Here is a 23,840-nt window from a genome sequence, read left to right on the forward strand (position 1 = left end):
GAACTTCCTGCTTTTGAAAAAAGAAAATGGTTAAGGACCATGGATGAGAAAATGGAATACATGAAGAAATGTAAGGTGTACACAGATGCAAAGATGCATACAGAACACACAGAGGTTACAGGTAACAAGTATGTGTTAAAATTAAAAAAATAATGTGTAAATGTGTTGGGATTATGCTGTGTTCAGGCATAAAAAATTAGGAGGGGTGTCAGGGTATAGAATTTTATAGGCCTGAACCCATATATGTTTCATTAACAAGCTGCCATTATGTGCAGATGAGAGAAAAGCTGAATCATCCTAAGCTGATGCAATGAGGTGAAACCAGAAAGAGCCCAGGTGCAGAGATGAGGTCACCTGGAACCCGATTAGACTGGACAGAGACAAGATTATGTATAAATATGGACTGTGTCTGTGATATGTTCTCTTCTTCTGATGTGATTTTCTGCCACGCATGCTGTCGGACTGTGTGAAGACTTCTAGATGTGCTGTAGAGACCTGCCTGTATATATGTGTACATATATGTAAATATAACCGTCAAAGAAGAACTGGTAAAGTGTCTTCATTTACTCTGCGCCAGAAGTGTAACAAATGCTCTGTCTTGCCTGGTGATCCTTGATCGCTTTCAGACCGTGATGTCAGATACTGTTGACAAAGCGATTGATCGCTGTCGTGCCACCACCTCCTCCCTTGACACTTGCCCAGCCTGGCTAATCAAAGCAGCCAGGCCTACAACAACAGAATGGGCCACAGAAATAATTAATGGGTTCCTCCTGCCCTCAAGGAGACACTCATTAGGCCCATAAGAAAGAAACCTAACTTGGTGGTGGACGAAATTGCCAATTATAGGCCCGTCGCCAATGTTTCTTTCATCAGCAAAGTGGTAGAGGGGGTGGTGGCTGATCAGCTTCAGGATCTTTTGGATGAAACAGACGCCCTGGATCCGTTTCAGTCAGGCTTCAGGCTGCGCCATAGTACAGAAACGGCATTGGTCACCCTGTATGATGAGCTGTTGAGGGAGGCTGACAGGGGTAAAATATCTCTGTTGGTCCTCCTCAACATCTCGGCGGCCTTTGATACCGTCGACCACGGTATCCTCCTGGGGAGGCTCTCCGAGTTGGGAATTGGTGGCCTGGCGCTTGCCTGGCTCCATTCCTTCTTGGAGGACTGCCCCCAGAGAGTTCAGCTTGGGGAGAGTATTTCAGCCCCATGGAGTCTCAATTGTGTTGTCCGACACAGGTCAATTATCTCCCCAATGGTGTTTAATATCTATATGAAGCCGCTGGGTGGGGTCATCAGGGGGTGTGAGGCATCGTGTCATCAGTATGCTGATGACACCCAGCTCTACATCTCCTTTCCACCAACTGCAGGAGATGGTATTCTATCCCTTCAGTGCTGCCTGGGGGCTGTACTGCAATGGATGCAGGAAAATGGGCTGAGGCTGAACCTGGACAAGACAGTGGTTTTGAGGGTGGGTGCCCCCACTATCGGCGGCTTGGGTGACTTCATCATACAGAAACCTTTATTGGCATTACAGGGTACAGGGAGTACACAGGATAGTTACAATCCAATACCGGGTGGGGGGAAGGGTGAGGTTGGGATTGTAGTACGCTAGGTTCAAAGAGATTTATAGAGGGTTTAGGGGAGGGGAGGGGGGAGGGGAGGTCTTCATAACAGTTAGAAGAAAGTCAGCAACTTGACTGGTGATAAAAGGCGAGAAATCACTCAGGAGTATGGGGGTAAGGTCGAGGAAGAAAGGGGAGAGGGAAGAGAGGAGTGGGCCTAGTAGCCGCTTACGGGGGATGTTGTGGGATGGGCACCGGAGTAAGATGTGGTCCAAGGAGTCGGGTTCGGATGCACAAGAGTGACACAATCTGTTGGGGCGGGGGATTCGAGTGAATCTCCCAAGATGGGCTGCAGATGGAAAGATATTCAGCCTAGCGAGCATAAAAGCTCGTCTTTTTTGAGGGTTGGACAATTGGTTAAAATAATTGGAGGGGCGGCCAAGGGAGGGGGATAGGCCAAAAGCAAGAGGAGAGCAGGTGGGGTTCAATTGGGAGAATAGGGTTGCATGTTCAAGGTCATAAAAGTTGGATCTAATGATTTGATATGCTAAGTTGAGGTTCATGTCGGCTAGAGTTTCGACAGAGAGAGATAATGTCAATAGTTTGGCTTCTATGAAGTGAAACCACGTAGAAGTGTAGGGGTCCTTTAATAAATCTTGTAGGATCGAGTCAGAGGGGGTTAGGAGGTGAGTTCTGAGCCAGAACTTGAAGGTAGTGGTCCAGGCTAGGGTAGAGGGTAAGTGGATACCCAGTTCTAGAGTAATGGTGGAAAGTCTGATAAGATTAGGGATCCCGAGGATTTTCCTAAGAAAGGAGGCAGCCACCTTATCGATTTCAGAGTTTGCTGCCTCGATCCAAATTGGGACTCCATAAAGTAACTGGGAAATTGTCTTGGAGTATAAAATTTTGGTGGCAGCAGGTACATACTGATTACCAGAATGGAAGTGAAAACGGGAAATTGCACTGAGGGAGAGAGAGGAAGAAGCGATTGCGGAGGTGTGGTGTGGGCTCCATGAATGCCGAAAGTGGAAAAGAATCCCCAAATATCTGAAGGTCTGGACCTGTTGGTATGTGGAGTTACCAATTCTCCAGGGAGACGGGGCCCAGGATTTGCCAAAAACCAGTATTTTGGTTTTCTCTGAATTTATGGTTAGGTCGTTGCTGGAACAGTATTGTTGAAAGGAGAGGAGGAGCTTGCGGAGGCCCAATTTAGTGATAGAGAGGAGAAAGGCGTCATCCGCATACATAAGAAGAGGGGTAGACGAGTTGTTTAGAGCAGGGGGGGAGAAGTCAGTGCCAGTTAGGGAGGAAGGGAGGTCAGCGAGGAAGAGGTTGAATAGGAGAGGGGCTAGGATACATCCCTGGCATACGCCCTTGGTGACAGGGATATTATCTGTCAGGGTGCCAGCACGGTCGATCCTGATTCGGCATGTATTGGAGGAGTGTAAACGCTGTATTAGAAACAGGAGGCGTTGATCAATCCCCCACGGGTCAATTATCTCCCCAATGGTGTTTAATATCTATATGAAGCCGCTGGGTGGGGTCATCAGGGGGTGTGAGGCATCGTGTCATCAGTATGCTGATGACACCCAGCTCTACATCTCCTTTCCACCAACTGCAGGAGATGGTATTCTATCCCTTCAGTGCTGCCTGGGGGCTGTACTGCAATGGATGCAGGAAAATGGGCTGAGGCTGAACCTGGACAAGACAGTGGTTTTGAGGGTGGGTGCCCCCACTATCGGCGGCTTGGGTGACTTCATCATACAGAAACCTTTATTGGCATTACAGGGTACAGGGAGTACACAGGATAGTTACAATCCAATACCGGGTGGGGGGGAAGGGTGAGGTTGGGATTGTAGTACGCTAGGTTCAAAGAGATTTATAGAGGGTTTAGGGGAGGGGAGGGGGGGGAGGGGAGGTCTTCATAACAGTTAGAAGAAAGTCAGCAACTTGACTGGTGATAAAAGGCGAGAAATCACTCAGGAGTATGGGGGTAAGGTCGAGGAAGAAAGGGGAGAGGGAAGAGAGGAGTGGGCCTAGTAGCCGCTTACGGGGGATGTTGTGGGATGGGCACCGGAGTAAGATGTGGTCCAAGGAGTCGGGTTCGGATGCACAAGAGTGACACAATCTGTTGGGGCGGGGGATTCGAGTGAATCTCCCAAGATGGGCTGCAGATGGAAAGATATTCAGCCTAGCGAGCATAAAAGCTCGTCTTTTTTGAGGGTTGGACAATTGGTTAAAATAATTGGAGGGGCGGCCAAGGGAGGGGGATAGGCCAAAAGCAAGAGGAGAGCAGGTGGGGTTCAATTGGGAGAATAGGGTTGCATGTTCAAGGTCATAAAAGTTGGATCTAATGATTTGATAGGCCGGCTGCAACCCTATCTCGATACGGGGGTGCTCAGTAACCTTGGTTCATGTGCTTGTAATCTTGAGATTAGACCACTGTAATGCACTCTATGTGGGGCTACCTTTGAAGTTGACGCGGAAACTCCAAGTGGTGCAGAATGCGGCGGCCAGACTCCTTAGTGGAGTGAGAAAATACCACCATATTTCTCCTATTTTGGCCGCGCTGCATTGGCTGCCCATTCGGTTCCACATTGACTTCAAAGTCTTGATGCTTACATATAAAGCATCGAGGCCGTAAATGGTTTAGGGCCTTGATGCTTGGCAGAATGCCTACTCCCACCAAGCTCTACCCGTGTCACTCGAGCGAGTCAGGAGGTGAGGCTGAGGAGCCTGATGCCGAGGGAGGCCCGGAAGGAAAAAATAAGAAACCGGGCCTTCTCGTCGGTGGCTCCTTGCCTCTGGAACAAACTGCCTCCGGAGATTCGTGCAGCTCCCTTGCTGGGTATTTTCAAAAACCAATTAAAAACATGGATATTTAGGCAGGCCTTCCCTCCACTTAATTTTTGATTCTCTCCCCTTTTTTTCTCTTGTGGTTTATTTTTCATTTGTTCTCCAACTTGAAGAATTGCCTATTTACAGTAATAATTCCTTTTTTATATTTATTCTCGTATTTTGTGTTGTAAGCCGCCTAGAATGGTTGCAATGACCAGATAGGTGGGATATAAATAGAATAAATAAATAAAATAAGCTCAGGCAAGGAGGCTGTTGGTATGCAGGAGGGTGGGCGGTACACCAACAGAATCCCCAATCTGTCTTGTAAGCCGAGCACACAATACAGGCCCTCAAGAAGTCCTCTCAAAGAGATAGGAAGCCTGGTCAAAGAGATAGAACTCCTATAGCAACTCCCCCTCCTCAAGCCTCCAAGTGACATTGGTGCTGGACCAAGTACCCAGGTGGACACAGCTGGGAGAGGGTAACACCACCCTCCTCTCCCACCCAGGTCTCAGTAATGCATGCCAGGTCAGCACCCTCATCCAGAATTACATTGTGGATGAGGGCAGTCTTATTTTGTACTGACCTGACATTCATCAACAGCACTGTGTGGCTCGAGGGTTTGCTGATATGGTCATCTGATACCATCTGGTTGGGGGTAGGACTAGCAGAGGGGATAGATGTAAGATATCTAACCTCTCTTCTCCTACGTGGGCATGTTCTACCCCCACCACCATTCCTTCCCCTATCCAGCACCAACTCAATGGCTGCCCCCTCCAATGCTCTCCCCCTTTCCTGTTCCCTCAGATCCACTGTGGGTCTCTACATATGTAACCTGATGGCAATTGAGAATCACAATAAAAACCCCTTCTAAAGCCCCTTCTTCCCCCCCCAGCCAGGTGGCTGATGTTGAGGAGGGGGTGGGGCTGCCAGAGGCAATGAGGGAACAGTCCTGCAAGGCCAAGGGAGTCCAAGCCAAACTCCCTCAGGAAGGCTGATACCCAGTCAGTGCTGGGTGACTTCACAGCCAATTATTGTCCCTCAAGTTGATCTGTCTCATAAGATTGCTGTGAGGATAAAATATGGGAAAGCAGGCCTGATCTCTGTGAAGGAAATGTCAGATGTGCATGAAACAAATAATTCAGAACTGAAAAGTCCAGGGCATATTTGGATGAGGGAGTCTGAAAAAGAGAAATAAGACAGAAGCCAGACTCCTACAAACTGTTGGTGTGTTAACATCCTTGCATACTGCCTGTAGTTTGTTTGACTGTGATGTACCTTCCTGTTCAGGGATGACTGTCAATCTATCCAGCATTAACCAATCATTTCTTCCTATCTCAGAAATCAAAGAGAGCCCCATCTCTTTCCTGAGTTTCTATGGTCCCTCTTCTTGTCCATTGGAAGCAGACAGTTAGTTAGTTTTTTTAGTTTTTTTTATGTTATATGTTCACAACTGTAAGTAATGAAACATTTTTATTTTTTCTGCTGCTAATGTCTCAGAGACAGTTATTGAGACTGTGTCAGTTAATGAGAAAAGGGTGATCTATTGCACTGGTTCTTAACCTTGGGTTACTCAGGAGTTTTGGACTGCAACTCCCAGAAGCCTTCACCACCAACTGTCCTGACTGGGGTTTCTGGGAGTTGCAGTTCAAAAGCATCTGAGTAACAAAGGTTAAGAACCACTGATCTATTGGATGAAAATGAATTATAACCAGAAATTCAAAATTCTGCAAGACAAATTATGATACACACAAACAAGAAAGGGAAACATATTTCTGATTTTCGTCGTTTGCCACAATCAGGTTCCAAGTCAGAGGCTTCCAACCACCTAGATTTCTGGACCTTCAAACCTAACTAATTTCTAACATCAAAGAACTAGCACATCAAATCACACCAGCTTCATTCTGCAGCTGAAAATAATGTGAATTAAAAGCATTATTTGACAAATAAAACTGAAGTGGAAGCAGAAGCTTTTTAATGACTGGAAATATGAAATTACTTTTTTAAAAAAAGGTTAGACACATTTACTGCTCTACAGAGCAAACTCTTCATTATCCTGATAGTTTTTCCAGCTTGATGGTACCAAGCTCTGGTACAGAGATTTCTCCCAGCCAGCTGGTTGTCATAATGAAATTACAGAACAAAACCTTCTCGAGGAGAAGAAAAATAATGAAGGGAATGGTATTCATGCTGAAAATGAAGGAAAAATTAGCCCTACAAAAGTATATAAAAATTATGAGCCATGCAAATGAAAGGAGGTACTCATGCACCCAGATCTTTAATGTGTTTACTCAAAAGTAAGTCTCTGTGTTCTGTGGGACTTACTTGCTAGAAATGTGTGTTTGAAATTGCAGTCTAAATGGAACAGAAATCCTTAGATAGATGGAATTGAACACTTACTGGGGATTGAACCTCCTTGAATGCAACAGGCCCAGCATCAGGCTTGAATGATCTTGGAATATTGCCATTGGCATGCCCTCCTTGGTGGCATTTCTGGTCACCCACATCACTTAGCAGTGCCACTCCACCCCATCTGCATTTGAAGCATGCTGGTCAGGTATATGCTGGCAGCCTGTTGTAAGTAGTGACCCATTGAACACAAACCACAAGGGAAAGGAAATGTCATTCAGGCAGGGAAGGTGTGCTGCTGGCCTTTGACCTCATTTGGCCAAAGGAGCTCCCCAACCTACGCATGCATGTTGACTCCAGACTGGCTCTGTTTCTGAATGAAAATGCTTGAAAATTGGGCTCCCGTATTTCATTCTTTTGGCTCTAACTGGGTGCTTTAATCACGCACTAGAATAAAAAATAAAACTGAACAAGCAAGTTGGGAGCTATCTTCTGACCCAGATGAGAATTTGTGTATTGAGGGGTATGCACATGCCCAAAAGAATACTTGTGTATGGAGAAACTCATAATGCCAAAGAAAAAAATAAATAAAAGCAAAACAAATCAAATAATAGAAGGGAAAACAAAATCAAACAGTAAAGTAAATGTATGCTCCCTTTCATACTGTGGAGTATATTCTGACCGAAGTGGATTTTGGACTCCCTCAATGGAAGAAATAGGCCTGCTGGCTGACAAATTAGTTCTGTTTTGCTACCTCATCATTCACCAAAAAAACCCAAAAATAAAATAAAATAAAAAACTCATCAAGGGACAGTTTTAGTCCCATTATATTATACTGTTTCAGCAAAAAATAATGACAGAAATCTATGTTCAGAAAAATGTCATTCCAACCCGTTCATTTGTTGAGGCAAATAAGTGAAATTTGAAGGCACTGTTTACAGCAATGCAGCTGACAATATTTTTGAATTCCTACATTTTAGGTGTATGCAACAAAATGGGACTCTGAGGAAGTAAAGAGTGGCATCTTTGTGCATGGGAAGGTTAATGGAAGTAATTACAATTTAAGTAAGATTTCTGGTAGTTTGTCAACTCAAGAAGATTGTGCCATGTCTCTGAATTATATGGCCTGAGAAAGAGCAGTAAAGATTTGATATCTTAGCCATACTGGGTTGTGGTCCAAAACAAAGGAAATACCTATCCTATGGCCTGATGAGACATCTGATTCAGGTGGCAGATGCTGGGTGCTGAAATAGTATCTGCCACCCCTCCTAGCCATGACCTCACTAAGATATCCTGTCCTGCTTCTCCTAACCTAGAGTGTTCTCTGGTGTGGTGGAAGATGTTGTTTCTTGCTAATGTGAAAGTACGTTTCAAATACTGCTCTGGTGGATCAGGGACTTTATATATCATTCCTTCCATCTTTCATTGGGAGTGACAGAGACTACAATTGAATCAGAATGAATCCACAACATTTGTAGGGTGAAAATTTCAAGAACCTTCACAGCCACAGGGAAACTAGAATAGTGGCCCCTATTGACTGTGGTCATAAGAGTACTAATATATTTTGTTGCCAGGAAAGCATTCATTAAACTTCTGCATATCAAACTAAAGGTAATATAAGTCCACAACTTACATAAATGAATTGTTCTTGGCAGATAGGAGATCCCTGAAACCTGACAAATACTAGTCTTGTTATCCGGTTCTCTAATGGAGGAAAGCTCCCAAAAAGAGAGTCTGAGACACGGATGCTTCTATTGAGGTTTGTTTATTGCAAGATAGAGACGCTACTGCAGATAGCGGGGAGAAAGCAAATCGCCTAATGGGTTTCTCCAAAGAACAAAGGAACTGGTACAATCTCTTATAGCCTGTCCCTTCAGGGCGATTGGGGTGGGCTCACAATCTCCTTAAAAGGTCATTAAGTTAGTTAGCAATAATTCATTGGATTAGTGAAAACACATTTTAAACATGCGCAGAACAATTAAACAGATCACTTTCCCTAAACCGTCTTTTTGTTAACCTCTGCATTCCATTCTTATCTACTGTAAGCATGTTGCTTCTCAAGAAGCGTTAGTCCTTGAAGAAAGAAAGAGGGAGGGGGTTGGGCCTGCTTTTACGAGGCTGGCTAATCTCTCTTCTGAATACACAAACAGCCTGTTTCAAGTAAGAACAATAGCCTGCTTTTACGAGGCATCTGCCTAATTGAATAAGTCAAACATTTACTCCTATCAATCCCCCGTTTTTCTTTTTCTACTTGTTACATACAGCACTGATGTTACCTGTCTGTCATGGGTTTGGAGGGAAAGTTCCATCCTATGGGGAGTGGAAGGCGGGACATCAGGAGGAGGGGCTGTACTGTATATATATGTGGAGCTTGTGTGGAGAAGTTTAGAGGAGGAGAAGCTGGAAGGAGAAGCTGAGAAGAAGAAGCTGGTGTGGGAGTCTGTGTGTCAGACAGGGTACTACTGTGTGTCAGTCAGTACCAACCTGATAGGTTCAGGTGTCTGTATGGGTAGCCAGAACTGATAGGTTCAGGGTCTGTGCTTTATTTAAAGGTGTTCTGTGTGAACCAAACTGGTGTATGTATGATTGAGACTAAGCCACGTTACTGTATCTTATTCACTTGATCATTTTATTTTCCCTGTGTCTTATTTAAATAAACCTTATTCCTTTATTTGTTAAAAATCCATTCCTGGTCTGTGTGACTCCTTACAGGGAATGGTTGGTGGCAGCTTAGTGAAACTGTGGCATATCCCAGTAGGTCTGGGGTTGTCACATTGATTGGTGTCCAGCGTGTGGGATACGACTGGTCCAGTTGTCCAGTGGTCCAGCAAAGCCTTGGCAAGTGTGCCCAGAGCAAGGGGGGTCTAGTCAGGGACAATCTGAGAGCGCGTAGGTAATCTTCTAGGCTTACCTCACGGGGAGGTAGGCTAGTGGAAGAACGTGTAACCTCAGATTGGTGGGACTAGATTAGGGAGCTCTGAGGCAACCTGTTTTGGCGGGAAAAAGGCTGAGGCAAAGCTGTGTGAAGTAGCAGTGATCTAGTCTGTCTGCTGAGAGGCCTAGCAGAGGGGGGTGGACTCTGGCTGGCAACAGTTGCAAGTTAGTGCTGAAAGAACAGCCGCAATCTATAGAAGGCTGGTTCTGAGGCAAAAGAAAAAAAAAAGTGGTCGCTTTATTTTGAGGCTTGACTTTTGAAAGCAGCCTGTTCTGGGGGGGGATTATGCCCTTGACTCGAAGCCAAATGGCGGAAATGGGTGAAGTGAAAGACCCACAGGTAGACCAGGGTTCTGAGGAGGAATTTGGCTCAGTGCAGGAGGACAGCACGGGAGAACAGAACCCAGAACTCAGAAAAATGCTCATAGCCCAACAGCATGAACTGAGGATGAGGCAATTTGAAATGGAGGAAAGATTAGAGAGAGAGAGAATGGAAAAAGAAGAAAGATTAGAGAGAGAGAAAATTGCTCTGGAAAAAGAAAGGATGGCGTTTGAGTTAAGAAAATTGGAAATGATGAATCAGAATAATAATAACAATAGGGATTCTGAGGGGGGCCAATTGTCTAAAACTGACCTGAAGAAATTCCCTGTGTACCACAAGGGGGATTGCCCTGAGGTGTTCTTTTCCCTCGTGGAAAGAGCGTTTGTGGACTTCTCAGTAAGGGAAACTGAGAAGATGACCATTATGCGATCTTTAATCAGTGGCAGCCTGGCAGAAGTCTATGCAGAGATGCCAGAGGAGCTGCTAAAAGACTTCTCTGAGTTTAAAAAACTGGTGTTTGCCAGACATGGGATAAATGCGGAACAGCTGAGGCAAAGATTCAGGTCACTCACAAAGAAACCAGAGCAGACTTTTACCCAAGTGGGGGCCCAACTGGTGAGGCTGCTAGAGAAATGGCTGTCTCAGGAGGGGACAGAGACCTTCCAGCAGCTCAAAGACCTGATAGCGCTGGAACAGTTTTATTCAGTCCTGCATGGGGAACTGAAGTTCCAGGTGAGGGAGAGGAAACCTAAATCTGTGGCAGAAGCAGCAGAGATCGCAGATTTTATTTCCCAAATAAGAAAGCCCTTAGGTGAGGGGAAATCTATAAGAAAACCTAAAGAGACCTACAGCAAGTACTCTCAGGGACCAGGGAGAAGCCAGCAAGGGGGAGGGGCCCATGGTGAAGGGAAGCCCTCAGACATGAAACAAAGACCTCAGATTTTGGAGGGAAAACCAAAACCAGATGAGAAAGACTCAAAATACAGCAGAAAGTGTTATTTCTGTCAAGGAAAGGGCCATCTAATCTCAGAGTGTGAGAAATTAAAGCAGCTAAAAGGAAATGTGCCTCATGATTTGAGTGGAACCAAGCCAAAAGCTGTGTTCTGTGTCCAGAAAGAGCAAAGCGCCTTGCCATTGAGGGAGCCTGTTGCCATGGCTACTCAATCTGGAACAGTTACATCTGCTGATCAGGCTGAGGAAAATGGTCCTCTTGTGGAGGTCAAGCGCTGCTTACTAGTGAGAACAGATTCGCAGTTGTTTGAAACCGCAGGGGTGTACGTAGGAATACTTGACCATCAGTATAGGGGGCTAAGGGATACTTGTTCCCAGGTGACCCTGTGCCATCCAGATATTATTCCTAGGGAGCATATAATCCCGAATGAGAGCATAAAGGTGGCAGGGATTGAGGGACAGGTGATCTCGCTACCAGTAGCTGAGGTACCTGTGAACTTTCAAGGCTGGAGGGGAGTTTGGCGGCTAGCGATTTCATCGACTCTGCCAGCAGCCGTGCTCGTGGGAAATGACCTGGCTGAACATGTGAAACGGGTGCTAGTGATTACACGCTCACAAGCTACCACGGGGACAGTTCAGGGGGGTACTAGAGAGCCCGAGACGGAAGCAGAGGGGAGTTCCGAAGCTGTGGTGGAAACCTTAACCACAGACAGCAGGTTTGGCCAAGAGCAAAAGGCAGACGCCACTCTCCAAAAGTGTTTTGAACAGGTGACAGACGCCCAGCTAACACCTGAAACCCCAGTGATATTTCGAGAGAAAAAGGGAATTTTATATAGGGAGACCCTGAGGAATATCTCAAAAGGGGGAGATGGGATCAGAAGTCAGCTAGTGGTACCTGAAAAGTATTGCCCCATAATCTTACAAAGGGGGCACTCTGACATGTTTGCTGCGCACTTAGGGGTGAACAAAACACAGCAGAGAATCACACAGAATTTTTACTGGCCTGAAATGGGGAAGCAGATCAAGGAGTTCTGTAAACAATGTGATGTGTGTCAGAGGCAGGGGAATAACCGTGACAGGACCAAAGCAAAGTTGTGCCCTTTGCCTGTGATTGACACTCCGTTCAAATGCATAGGGGTGGATATTGTGGGACCTTTGCCCAAGGCCACAAAGAGGGGGAACAGGTTCATTCTCACCATTGTGGACCATGCCACGAGGTACCCTGAAGCCATACCCTTGACTAACATTGAAACTAACACAGTGGCAGATGCCTTGGTGGGGTATATGTCCAGGATGGGATTTGCCTCAGAAATAATCACAGATTTGGGCGCGTCATTTACATCGAAGCTCATGAAACGGTTATGGCAAATCTGTGGAATTAAACACAAGGAAACCACTGCCTATCACCCTGAAAGTAATGGGTTAACGGAGAAGTTCAATGGGACTTTGATGCGCATGATTAGGGCTTACTTGGCAGAGAATCCAAACAATTGGGACCAGAAGCTGCAATCCCTTTTGTTTGCTTATCGATCAGTGCCACAAGCCAGTACCGGGTTCAGTTCGTTTGAACTTTTGTTTGGGAGAAGGGTGAAAGGGCCCCTTGATTTAATCAAACAAAATTGGAAGCAGATCACCCAGGATGACCCACAAGACGTTGTGATATATATAGACTCTTTAAGGAATGACCTAAAGAGAAACCTAGAGCTAGCAGCAGAGACCCTGCAAGCTCAAAAGGTCAGAAAGAAAGCTTGGGATGACCAGGAAGGCAGGGAGAGGCACTTTAACCCAGGGGAGGAAGTGCTTTGGCCTAGGCCCTGCAAAGAGAGCAAGTGTCAGCTGGGTAGCCCAGAAATAAAATACTTGGGTCACATAGTAGGGGGAGGAGTGATCAAACCCCTAGAGGCCAAAATAGAAGCCGTTCGTGATTGGCCCAGACCCAACACCAAGAAAAAAGTCAAATCATTTCTTGGGTTGGTGGGCTACTATAGAAAGTTCATCCCGAGGTTTAGCGAGATAGCGACTCTGCTGACCGATCTGACGCGGAAGAAGACTGATGACCGCATCCCGTGGACCAGTGACTGTGAGGAGGCGTTCCAGAGGTTGAAGGAGGCCCTCATCAACTATCCAGTGCTGCGTGCTCCAGACTTCGACCGGGAGTTCATCATCTACACCGATGCGTCTAACAGCGGGGTAGGAGCAGTTCTTTGCCAGGAGGATGAGAATGGTGACCAGCATCCAGTGTCCTACCTGAGTAGGAAACTCCAGAAAGGTGAGAGACATTTGGCAACCGTGGAAAAGGAGTGCCTGGCCATAGTCTACGCGATCCAGAAGGCCAAGCCTTACATCTGGGGAAGACATTTTATTCTGTGCACTGACCATTCACCACTGCAATGGTTAAAGACAATGAAAACCCACAATAGTAAACTTATGAGGTGGGCTTTAAACCTGCAAGACTATGACTTTGAAGTGAAGGTGGTCAGAGGGTCAGTGAACTGTGTTGCTGACGCCTTGTCAAGAAGACCTGAAGAATGAAGACGGCGAAAGAAACATGGACTATGTATATATTTTGGTGACCAAAGGTTAAATGTATCTGGTTATTAAACATGCCTGGTTTGTATGAATAAAGGTAACTTGATGTATTGTAAATGGTAAATGTTTAAATGCCTAATTGATATGTTTATCCTAGAGTAAGTATGGTATTTTATGTTATTGTATAACTGTTTTTGTATGTTTTGGATCCAGGTTGTTTTTTGGTGAAAAGCACTTTAGCTTTTCCCCTACAAAACAACTTATAAAGAGGGGAGGTGTTACATACAGCACTGATGTTACCTGTCTGTCATGGGTTTGGAGAGAAAGTTCCATCCTATGGGGAGTGGAAGGCGGGACATCAGGAGGAGGGGCTGTACTGTATATATATGTGGAGCTTGTGTGGAGAAGTTTAGAGGAGGAGAAGCTGGAAGGAGAAGCTGAGAAGAAGAAGCTGGTGTGGGAGTCTGTGTGTCAGACAGGGTACTACTGTGTGTCAGTCAGTACCAACCTGATAGGTTCAGGTGTCTGTATGGGTAGCCAGAACTGATAGGTTCAGGGTCTGTGCTTTATTTAAAGGTGTTCTGTGTGAACCAAACTGGTGTATGTATGATTGAGACTAAGCCACGTTACTGTATCTTATTCACTTGATCATTTTATTTTCCCTGTGTCTTATTTAAATAAACCTTATTCCTTTATTTGTTAAAAATCCATTCCTGGTCTGTGTGACTCCTTACAGGGAATGGTTGGTGGCAGCTTAGTGAAACTGTGGCATATCCCAGTAGGTCTGGGGTTGTCACACTACTTACTTTGACTTATTCACAGTTATGGTTCTTCTTCTTGGGCTGGGATAATTTTGTAACTTATCTCTGATTCTCTTATGACCATCTGCGTTTTTGGCATGGCCGCCTGTACCACTGAGTTAATCATATTAGGGGCATCACACATTGAAAATTCCCCCTAACCGACCTGAGGTGTCCAACATACCAGTCCAGGTCTGGATAGGGACATGTGCTACTTTTCCTGAATTGCACTTACTGCTATCCCCCATATACTTATGTTGTACCATGTAGTGGTTACTAATTGCCGTCCAAATTCTCTCGGGGTTTTCTTCAGGGTCATAACAAGTTTGAGTCCCCAGGGAGTCCTGACAAATTTTGTACTCTACCTTGTCAAATGTACAAGAGGCAATATTACCAACACAATTGAAAATGGACTTATAGGTTAAGGTCTGTTGTTCCCTGCTTCCCTGTCTTGTCGTTATTACACAGGGGCAGGTGGATCCTGTAGCTTGTAGCACAAGGCTCAAAAAGAGCCCTAACACTATCATTATTTTGCCATCAACCCTTGGTCTGCCAATAAGCATCTGCCTGATATTTCTCCAAGACACTAGAGGGGTGGGCTTTACCTTCGCCTGTAGTGGGAGTTCCATTCCTTGTCCGGACTGGGTGCTGACCAGGGGCTTTCGTTCCTGCACTTCTAACACGTCTCGTGGTGCACCGAAGATGCGTAACGGAGTCATCCCTTGGGAATGGCCTCTGCCTGCGCCGAGCTATCGGATCGAATTCTCCACTGATAACTTGCAGTTGGCGTTTTTACAGCCCACAAGCTTTCGTCCCACAGCCCTTCAGGATATCCCACCTTCAGCCGTACCACCTCAAAGTCGGGTTCTTGTCAAATTTAGTTATTCTGGCACTCCAATGGTGAGGGCAAAAAATGGCAATGCAATAGACAGTAAGGCTCAAAAGGATCCAATCCTATCAGGGGGTCTTTTAAGTTCCGGATATCACCTGATACTCCGAGTAAACTGCCGGGAGGTGAAAGTATGAGAGTAGAAAGACCACTCTCTTCGGGGAAAATGACCTAATCGGAGTCTGACTCCGATCCAGGGCTGATGTTGCTATCTCTGATTTTAATGAGGGGGCACCGCTTGCAGTCTTGGTTATGCCAGAACTCTAAACTTGAGGCTAATTCAGTGCTAGTATACAAGGTTCCACAGCCCTTACCTCGTACCTCTTTGCGTACCACCAACTGGTTACCGCAGGCCAACCCTTCGTATTCAATGTCCCAATAGGAAGTAGTTTGTATTTGTACCTTCCACACTTCCACCTCCCCCTTTGGTGTTCGGCTAATTGAGCAGGAAAACCAGGGACAAACTCTACCTGTTATATAGGGAGTTATAGACATTACTCTTACCTCTATATACACACTAAAGAAAGGACAATATTCATGCGCTAACCGACTAATGGACATTACGTATGTCGTTTAAAATAGTCTTTAGTCCATCCTTGGACACAGGCACGACTTCCCACCGTCCCTCAGGGTCGACTGCGTGTTTGGCTCGAGTGTGGTGAGTCCAACCCAGCTCCCTTGTTCTGATGGCAGTCTCTGTTGTCAACAGTATCTGGAACGGACCAAGCCATCTTGGGGCGAGCGGCTCACTCTTCCATGCCTTGATATAAGCCCAATCTCCGGGGTGGAAGGAATGCACTGCTACCTCCAATGGCGTTCGTTGCACTGAGATGCCTCACTCCCTGTTATCGGAAAGAATAGAAAACAGGGCCAGCAAATATTTTCTTATAAAGGCATCCTTGAACAAATCTAGATTAGGGCTCACTCTCTGTGTACTAACATCCCAAATTCCCATTCCGTACAGGCTTTCAAAAGGCGAGAGTCCTGTAATGCTATGCGGCTTAGTTCTTATAGCGTATAAAGCTAGGGGCAAAACCTTCGGCCAGGGCAACTGCGCTTGTTGCATCAACTTATTAATTTGTTTCTTTAAAGTCTGGTTCATCCTTTCAGTTTTTCCTGAACTCTGAGGATGCCACAGAGTGTATAGCTTCCAAGCTATGCCCAAAGTATCAGCTACTCGCTGTAGCACCTTCTGAGTGAAGTGCGTACCCCTGTCGCTATCCATTGATTGGATTAATCCATATCTACAAATAATTTGTTCCAATAAATTTTACAAACAGTCCCTGCCGTTGCCCGAGTCGTAGGGTAAGCCTCTACCCAGCCAGTGAGCTGATCAGTTATCACCAAACAATGATTGCAAGGTCCTGACTTTGGCATATCAATAAAATCACATTGCAAATTTTCAAAGGGGTGGACGGCCAGAGGTCGTCCTCCCATTTCTACCTTCCTTGGGTTATTCTTATTTACCTTTTGGCAAGGAATACAGTGAGCCAAAATGGTGTTGGCATGTGACCACACTTTCTTCCCTATATATTTTTGCAGAAAGGCTGAGACCAGAGCCTTAACTCCCCAATGTCCTCCCTCGTGCAATGCCTTGAGGACTTCCCTGACTACCCCTTCGGGCAGCCATTGTCTTCCATCTCTCAACTTTAGTATGCCGTTCACCATTGTAGCTCCCTGCGCCTCTGCCAATTCAAGCTCCTTTTGTGAATACACCAAAGGGGCAGTGATTTCTTTACTGGTAGGAATAAGGGCTGCTAAGAGGGCGGGAGTCAATTCTTTTCCCGCCGCTTTTCTTGCCACTTCGTCAGCCAGCCTGTTTCCTACTACCTCCGGGGAGTTTCCTTTCTGGTGCCCTGGAATGTGGATAATAGCTACCTCGGACGGGAGGCTCAACGCTTCCAGGGTATCCAGTACCTACTGATGGTGGGCCAGATTCTTTCCCTGGGATGTAAGTAATCCTCTTTCACTCCAAATTTTTCCAAAAACGTGTACTACTCCACATGCATACTTAGAGTTCATTCAGATATTTACAGATTTTCCTGTGCTTATTTCTAAAGCTCCTTTTAGGGCATATAATTCTGCAGTCTGAGCTGACATGGACGGGGGAAGGGGTCCAGATTCAACTTCAAGTCCCCCATCCTCTACCACCGCATATCCCGTTATTCTTTTCCCATTCACTACTCTAGAGGAACCGTCAGTGTACAAGTTTCAAGCTCTCTCTGTTGCTTCTTCTTGAAAATCTTCTCTAAACTTTGTCTATAAGTCAGTCAGGGCAATACAGTTATGCTCATTACACAGTTCCTTCCTGACAGTTTCTGATAAACCTTCTGCTGGGCCACAATGGTCGGTGGTGGTCAGTATTAGATCGGGCTTTTCAAGGAGAATAGCTTCGATCTGTAGCAGCCTACTGTCCGTCATCCACCGCCTAGCTGTATGGGTGAGGATAGTCCTATGCTGGTGCGAAGAATGCAGGACAATCGCCTCAAAAGGATACAGTTTTCAAGTTAGTTTTACCAATTCGGCTGCTGCCGCACAAGCTTGCAAACAGGTAGGCCAGCTCAGCACTACCGGATCCAAATGTTTAGACAAGTATCCAACCGCTTGGTATCGTCCTGCCTTCTTCTGTGCCAGTACTCCCTTGGCCACCCCGTTACTCATGGTTACAAATAGGTGGCTAGGTTTCTTTGGATCTGACAAAGCAACATGCCCTCCTTTCCTAGTACATTATGCTCCTATGTTGCAGTTACTCCTGGAACAATTTGTTCCCATTCCTCCTTTGTTCTCAAATCCTTCACCTTAAAACTGAATTATTATTTTTTTTCCTAACGATTTCTGGGCTTGGGCTCGATGTAGTTGTTTGCTATAGGGATCAAACCATAGCCCATAGTTTGCAAGGCATCCATGCCAATGATTAGATCCTCTGTGGCTTCTGGATCCCATATAAATCCACTTTCAATAAAAATACCACACATGTTCACAATGGTCAGCAGAAGATTCCCTCAACTGATTGGCCTGATACCCTTTCCAAAAGTATACTCTCTATTAGTTTTGATCCAGGTAACCTCTTAAACTGTTAAGACTGGTAGTGGCCCCTGAATGCAGAAGTGACTTCTAAGGAATTCCCACAGAAATTGCCTATGTAACAATCCTGGTAAAACAAGCAAACCATTCCTGGTGCGAAATCAACCCCCCCCCTTGTCTCTCCAGCTCCCACTTTGTGCATCTGGAGAAGCAAGGGGGGGATCTGCTTGCTATCTCTTATCTACTAACCTATTTCTTTCTCCTGTCTTCAAACTCTCTTCCTTTGCATTTCTCTATGCATGCATCACCGCCAACATAGCTCTCTTTCTTCTCCTCCTGTTCTTCTAACTTGCGCTTTGTCCTTCACAACTCCGAAGCCTTCTTTTCAATAAAGGCTCTCAAACACGTACTCTGCCAACAATCCACATACTGCATCTTTCATTGTCCTGCATGTTTTTCTGTGGGATTCCATAGTCAACAATTCCCCTAGTGTCTTTTGTGTGTGTGTGTGTGTGTGTGTGATTTTCCCCATTTTCTAAGACCCATTCTCTTAAGGCTGCAACAATGCCAAATCTGTGAATCAATTATTGTTATCAATTGCTTTCCATAGTCCAACTACAAATTTTACAGATCCAGAAGTGTAGCTTTCCAATAGGCTTTTACAGCCCTTTTAGATGGAAAAGAATTACCCTGATAACCATCATCACTAAAGTCAGAACAAAGATCATCCTCATTCTCGATTTGCCTCTCAATTCAAGGCATTTCCTTTGCTGACATGTCTCAGTGTCCCTGCACATGAGTATCAGCTTCAGTTACAATGTAAGAGTCTCTGCATGTGTTTATACAATCGATACAGAGTGTCCTAACGCTGGCCGGGATCTCCCTCCCTCAACACCAGGCGATTTTTTTTCTTTTCTTTGTGCCTACTCTTAACCCTTTATACCCCAGTAAGTTTAACAAGCCAAAAGAGCTTTTTCTCACTCCCCTCCTGCTTAACACTTAATGGTTTCCAAATGGGAACCTCCAAAGAGACTCCATTCACTCCTATTTCTCTTAGGACTCCTCCTGAGGATTCCATTTCATGTACACTTTTGGACAACATTCTCTGTGTCTACTGAGAAAGTTACGTTTCCTTCTTCTCTTTTGATCCTTTTTCCTTCAGCTAACTGTAGTGCTCAGCTTAGAGCAAACAGTTCTGCTGTCCGAGCTGGCATGCACTATTAATTTTATTAAGGACTCCTTTCCTGAATCTCCTTTCTCCTCTAGCTGCATCGCTTGTTGGTACAGCTTGTGCTTGCCTTCTCCTCCTTCTCTAGCCTTTCCTTTCCCATTTCCCCTCAAAACTCCTTACCTGATCTCTCTTTGCAATAACTTTCCTTGCCTTCTTTACAATATCTACTCCCTCCTTTCCTTACTCTCTCTCTTTGCCTAGCTTCACCCAAGTATTTCCTGAGCCACCTTAAAAGTGAACACAGTCAGGGCCCCTTGCCCCCCTTCTTCATCCCCTTCTCTTCTGGGCGGGTAGGGCAGAGGAGAACTCCTCTAGTTCCCCTTCGTTCTTTCTACTTTCTTCTGACCTTCCTCTACCCCCCTGGTTCCTCTCCCACAGCCCCTTCCACGGGTCTTGGTCCATGGAGGGTTACTTCTGGAAATCTTTTTATCTATCACTTTCTACCTGATCTTTCTGCGTCATCAATTTCAACTTTCTCTTCTTCTCTTCTAGCCACTACTTTCTGAGCTTCTGCTAACAGCTCTTCCTATTTCCCGTGCTTTGGAGCGGGTTGCTGATCCGGTGGGCCATCCTTAATTCTATTAATAATTTCCTTGCATTTAGTAGTTAATTCCTTAACCTCCTTTTCTTTTAATGGGGTGGAGCAGTCCACAGTCGAAGCAGAGCTTCCAGGACTCCTACTCCGGAGAGGATTCAGCTGTTCTTCCTCTCTTAGTACCTCATTATACCCTGACGGCTGAACCAGAGCTGGGGCCAGCGCGGCCGCTTGTGCCGGCACCAGCTCCTGTCCAGTCACGTCTCCGGGCGGGGCCGTTGGAGGTGGAGGCTGATGGCTTACAAACTCCAACGGGTCGAATTTTGACATTTCCTCACCTTGTAACTTAGAACTTATCAAGTCTCTACTTACTGCAACCTCACTCCTTCTCCAAATTTGATTAGGTACCACATCCAAGAATCTACATAAGGGGTACGGGGTGGATGGGCAAGGTAGACACCATCTACCCGCTTGATGTCCTCAAAATTATTAGAGCCAAATTTTGGCCATTTAGGATGAATATCAAATTGTGTCCAAACTTCAGTGCATACACGGACCATTTCCTGCTCTGTCTGAAACTCCTGTATTTTCACCGATTCCCAATGCAGCAACAATTTCCCCAGCGGACTGTTGCTGGGAATTTCTAGCTCCCTTCCGCCTCTCGGAGTTGGAGCCGGGGCGTCCCCCTTGGAATTCCGGTCCCCACTGGACCTCCCCTTTCTCTTGGTCCCCACCGGACCTGGTCCCCACCGGACCTCCTTTCCTTTTCTAGAAACTTGGTTTCCCATCCCACGGGAGACAAAAGACAACAGGGAAAGGGGTTTTGCGGCAAGAGTAAGGGGTCTCTTGAACGCAGACACAATAGGGTTATGACAATCACTCTCTCGACCTGACCCAGGGTACCGGATCGCACAACGGTTACCGTAGGGAACTGCAGGTTCACTCAATCCTTCATTCATTCAACGACAACCAACCCTTTCGGAGTTTCCCACCTTAACTTACCAATGTCCGTTGATCCGTTGGCCCGTTGATCCGTTGGCCGGCCGGCTTGGAAGACCTCTTGCGTTCATGCCTCTTTCCGAGTTCTTGATGCCAAGCAGCCAAAGCATCGACAAAGAAGCGGCTGCCTGAAAGGAGGCAGAGGCACCCTCCGATTCACTTTACCGCCGCCTGTTCTGCCTGACCTCAACTGGACCAAAGCCCAGCCCCAATCGGGGCGTTTAGAGATCCCGGACGAGCCCCCAAAATTGTTATCCGGTTCTCTAATGGAGGAAAGCTCCCAAAAAGAGAGTCTGAGACACGGATGCTTCTATTGAGGTTTGTTTATTGCAAGATAGAGACGCTACTGCAGATAGCGGGGAGAAAGCAAATCGCCTAATGGGTTTCTCCAAAGAACAAAGGAACTGGTACAATCCCTTATAGCCTGTCCCTTCAGGGCGATTGGGGTGGGCTCACAATCTCCTTAAAAGGTCATTAAGTTAGTTAGCAATAATTCATTGGATTAGTGAAAACACATTTTAAACATGCGCAGAACAATTAAACAGATCACTTTCCCTAAACCGTCTTTTTGTTAACCTCTGCATTCCATTCTTATCTACTGTAAGCATGTTGCTTCTCAAGAAGCGTTAGTCCTTGAAGAAAGAAAGAGGGAGGGGGTTGGGCCTGCTTTTACGAGGCTGGCTAATCTCTCTTCTGAATACACAAACAGCCTGTTTCAAGTAAGAACAATAGCCTGCTTTTACGAGGCATCTGCCTAATTGAATAAGTCAAACATTTACTCCTATCAGTCTCATGTTCGAAATGGAGGTAAAAAGCAGATGGCAACTGCCAACCAGTAAGATAACAGGAAAGGTATCAGAATAGATCACTCTTTTCTATTTCTATTATAATTCAGCTACAAATTCTTTTATAAAGAGAACACTGCCCTTTAATAGCATGAATCAAAGAAATTAGTGACAATTCCCTGAGGATCCAGGAGTCCTACTATGCCTTGTGGAAGAGTTAGGCTATTTAGCTTTAGGCAAGCTACTACTGTATCTCATGATGCTTTACAGGTTCAGATGGAGCTTAAAAAGTTCCAATTGTGGGGGTTACCTAACTATTAATGTCTATTGCTGCAAATCTTGTCAGCTTATTGAGGAGCAGATGTACTGAACTCCGTTTAGATTTTTTGACTAAAGCTTTCAGAATTCCAACTGGCCTAGTTCCTAATGCAAACCTACAGAGGTTTGCATTAAGACCCCCATAGTTCCCCAAAACTGCCTCAGGCCTGTTCTAACTGTAGCCTCAAACATGAAAGAGGCATCAGGTTTCTTATCTGTGCCATAGAGCCTTAAGCGGTATTACCAGCACTAGGCAACATATGGAAGATCAGATGCCCAGTTATGCCAATGGGTCGCTTGAAAAGGTTTGTTCCCCAGTTTCTCATTAAAGCGGCAGCCCTTTTGCCTCCCATGAATGGGACTGATGTTTGCACAGGTACTCTACAACACCCATGTGGCTTAGCAACCTTAGGATGGCACCCCCACACTGGGTAACAATACACTTTGTGATGTCACTTTGTGTCAACTTTATAAAGTCTCCAGCAGAGACTTTAGGTAGAGTCACCATGTCCTCAACAGAGGAAAGCAGCTTGGCAACAACTCCTGAAAACCAAAAAGTGGAAAAGACAGAAGACCTTTCCTCCAACAAAACAACTGGGGTGAGGAAGTCAAATCTATTTCACTGGACTGAGCAGGATGCTTCCGACATAGAGGTGGCCAAGGAAAGTTTTCTTCCAGGTATTCTTTTTAAATATCTGCTTGTAGGTTTCCTGAAACATCCTATTGGGCATCCTAAAATATACTTTTGTTTTTTGGATCCTAAAGGGCTGCTTTAACAGCCTGGTTTCATTTCAGAAGTAACAAAAACTTCTGCAATGAAGTGGTAACTTCTGTAAACCAAAAAGTGCAAAAAACAGAAGAGCATTCCTCCAACAAAACATCAGGTGAAGTATTCTAAAAATTTGGAGACTGAAATAGGTGGTGGTGAAGGATCACCAGTGACCACAAGTCACAACAGCTCTGAAGAAGATATGGAATTGGAGGCATGACACCATAATCAGAAATGGAAGATGAAAGGCAGCTTCATCCAGCACTTTGTCAGCAGCTTGTGCTTAGGAAAGAAAAACTCCAACTTCAAATCCCCACTGAGGTGCCGCCATCATCCTCTATGCCGTGAGCGAGCAGGCTGGGTAGGTGTGACTCGTTAACCTTGGAAGGCAGCCCATCTAGGAGAAGGAAAACTCCAATTCCAAACCTCCACTGCCTTGTGGCTATATCCACCAATGGAAAAGGCTTCAGGAGTTAACCTCGAGGCAAAATCCTGAGCCGGAGTATCAGAGGCAGTTCGTGTCGTTCTGGCAACTCCTGTGATGTTGCTGAAACCAGTTGTATTGGCTCTTGCCATTCCATTGGACTATTTCAGTGACGTGGAGAGGGGGGATTTTCTGCTTGGGTAACAGCCTATCCTCCATATTATTTTACCCAGGCTTCGTGCCCTGGAGAGGACACTCCAGCTTTGCGTACAGCGTCAAAACACTGTTCCAAGTCCTCCATACAGAGCAGTTTACCATAGTTTCTTGAGACTGAAGAAAGGCAGCCCATCTAGGAGAAAGAAAACTCCAACTTCAAACCCCCACTGAGGTGCAGCCATCATCCTCCATGCTGTGAGCAAGCAGGCTGAGTAGGTGTGACTCATTAGCCTGGGAAGGCAGCCCATCCATACAGAGCAGGTTACCATAGTCTCTCGAGACTGAAGGATGCCTATGAGGTGAGGATCAGGGACTTAAGTGTACCATCTTGTTTTTTGTCTCAGGCAGGTTGCAAAATGTCTTGG

The 23,840-nt window shown here is 45.7% G+C and overlaps 1 protein-coding gene and 1 long non-coding RNA gene across 2 annotated transcripts in view; both read left to right on the forward strand.

The window, feature by feature from the left end:
• LOC144588623 (uncharacterized) overlaps nt 1–15,311 on the forward strand; it is a 297,555-nt gene extending 282,244 nt beyond the window's left edge. The window contains exons 2-3 of the mRNA XM_078391729.1: nt 9,903–11,442; nt 14,988–15,311. Of these exons, the coding sequence (XP_078247855.1) occupies nt 9,970–11,442; nt 14,988–15,311 (1,797 nt within the window). The 5' untranslated portion in view covers nt 9,903–9,969. The remainder of the gene's footprint in view (nt 1–9,902; nt 11,443–14,987) is intronic.
• Nucleotides 1–19,643, forward strand: part of LOC144588839 (uncharacterized) — a 209,508-nt gene extending 189,865 nt beyond the window's left edge. Inside the window, exon 2 of the long non-coding RNA XR_013544570.1 lies at nt 19,057–19,643. This is a non-coding gene — a long non-coding RNA (uncharacterized LOC144588839). The remainder of the gene's footprint in view (nt 1–19,056) is intronic.
• The last annotated feature ends 4,197 nt before the right edge of the window (nt 19,644–23,840 follow it).

Source organism: Pogona vitticeps, chromosome 4, assembly GCF_051106095.1.
Source record: "Pogona vitticeps strain Pit_001003342236 chromosome 4, PviZW2.1, whole genome shotgun sequence".
Taxonomy (NCBI): Eukaryota; Metazoa; Chordata; class Lepidosauria; order Squamata; family Agamidae; genus Pogona; species Pogona vitticeps.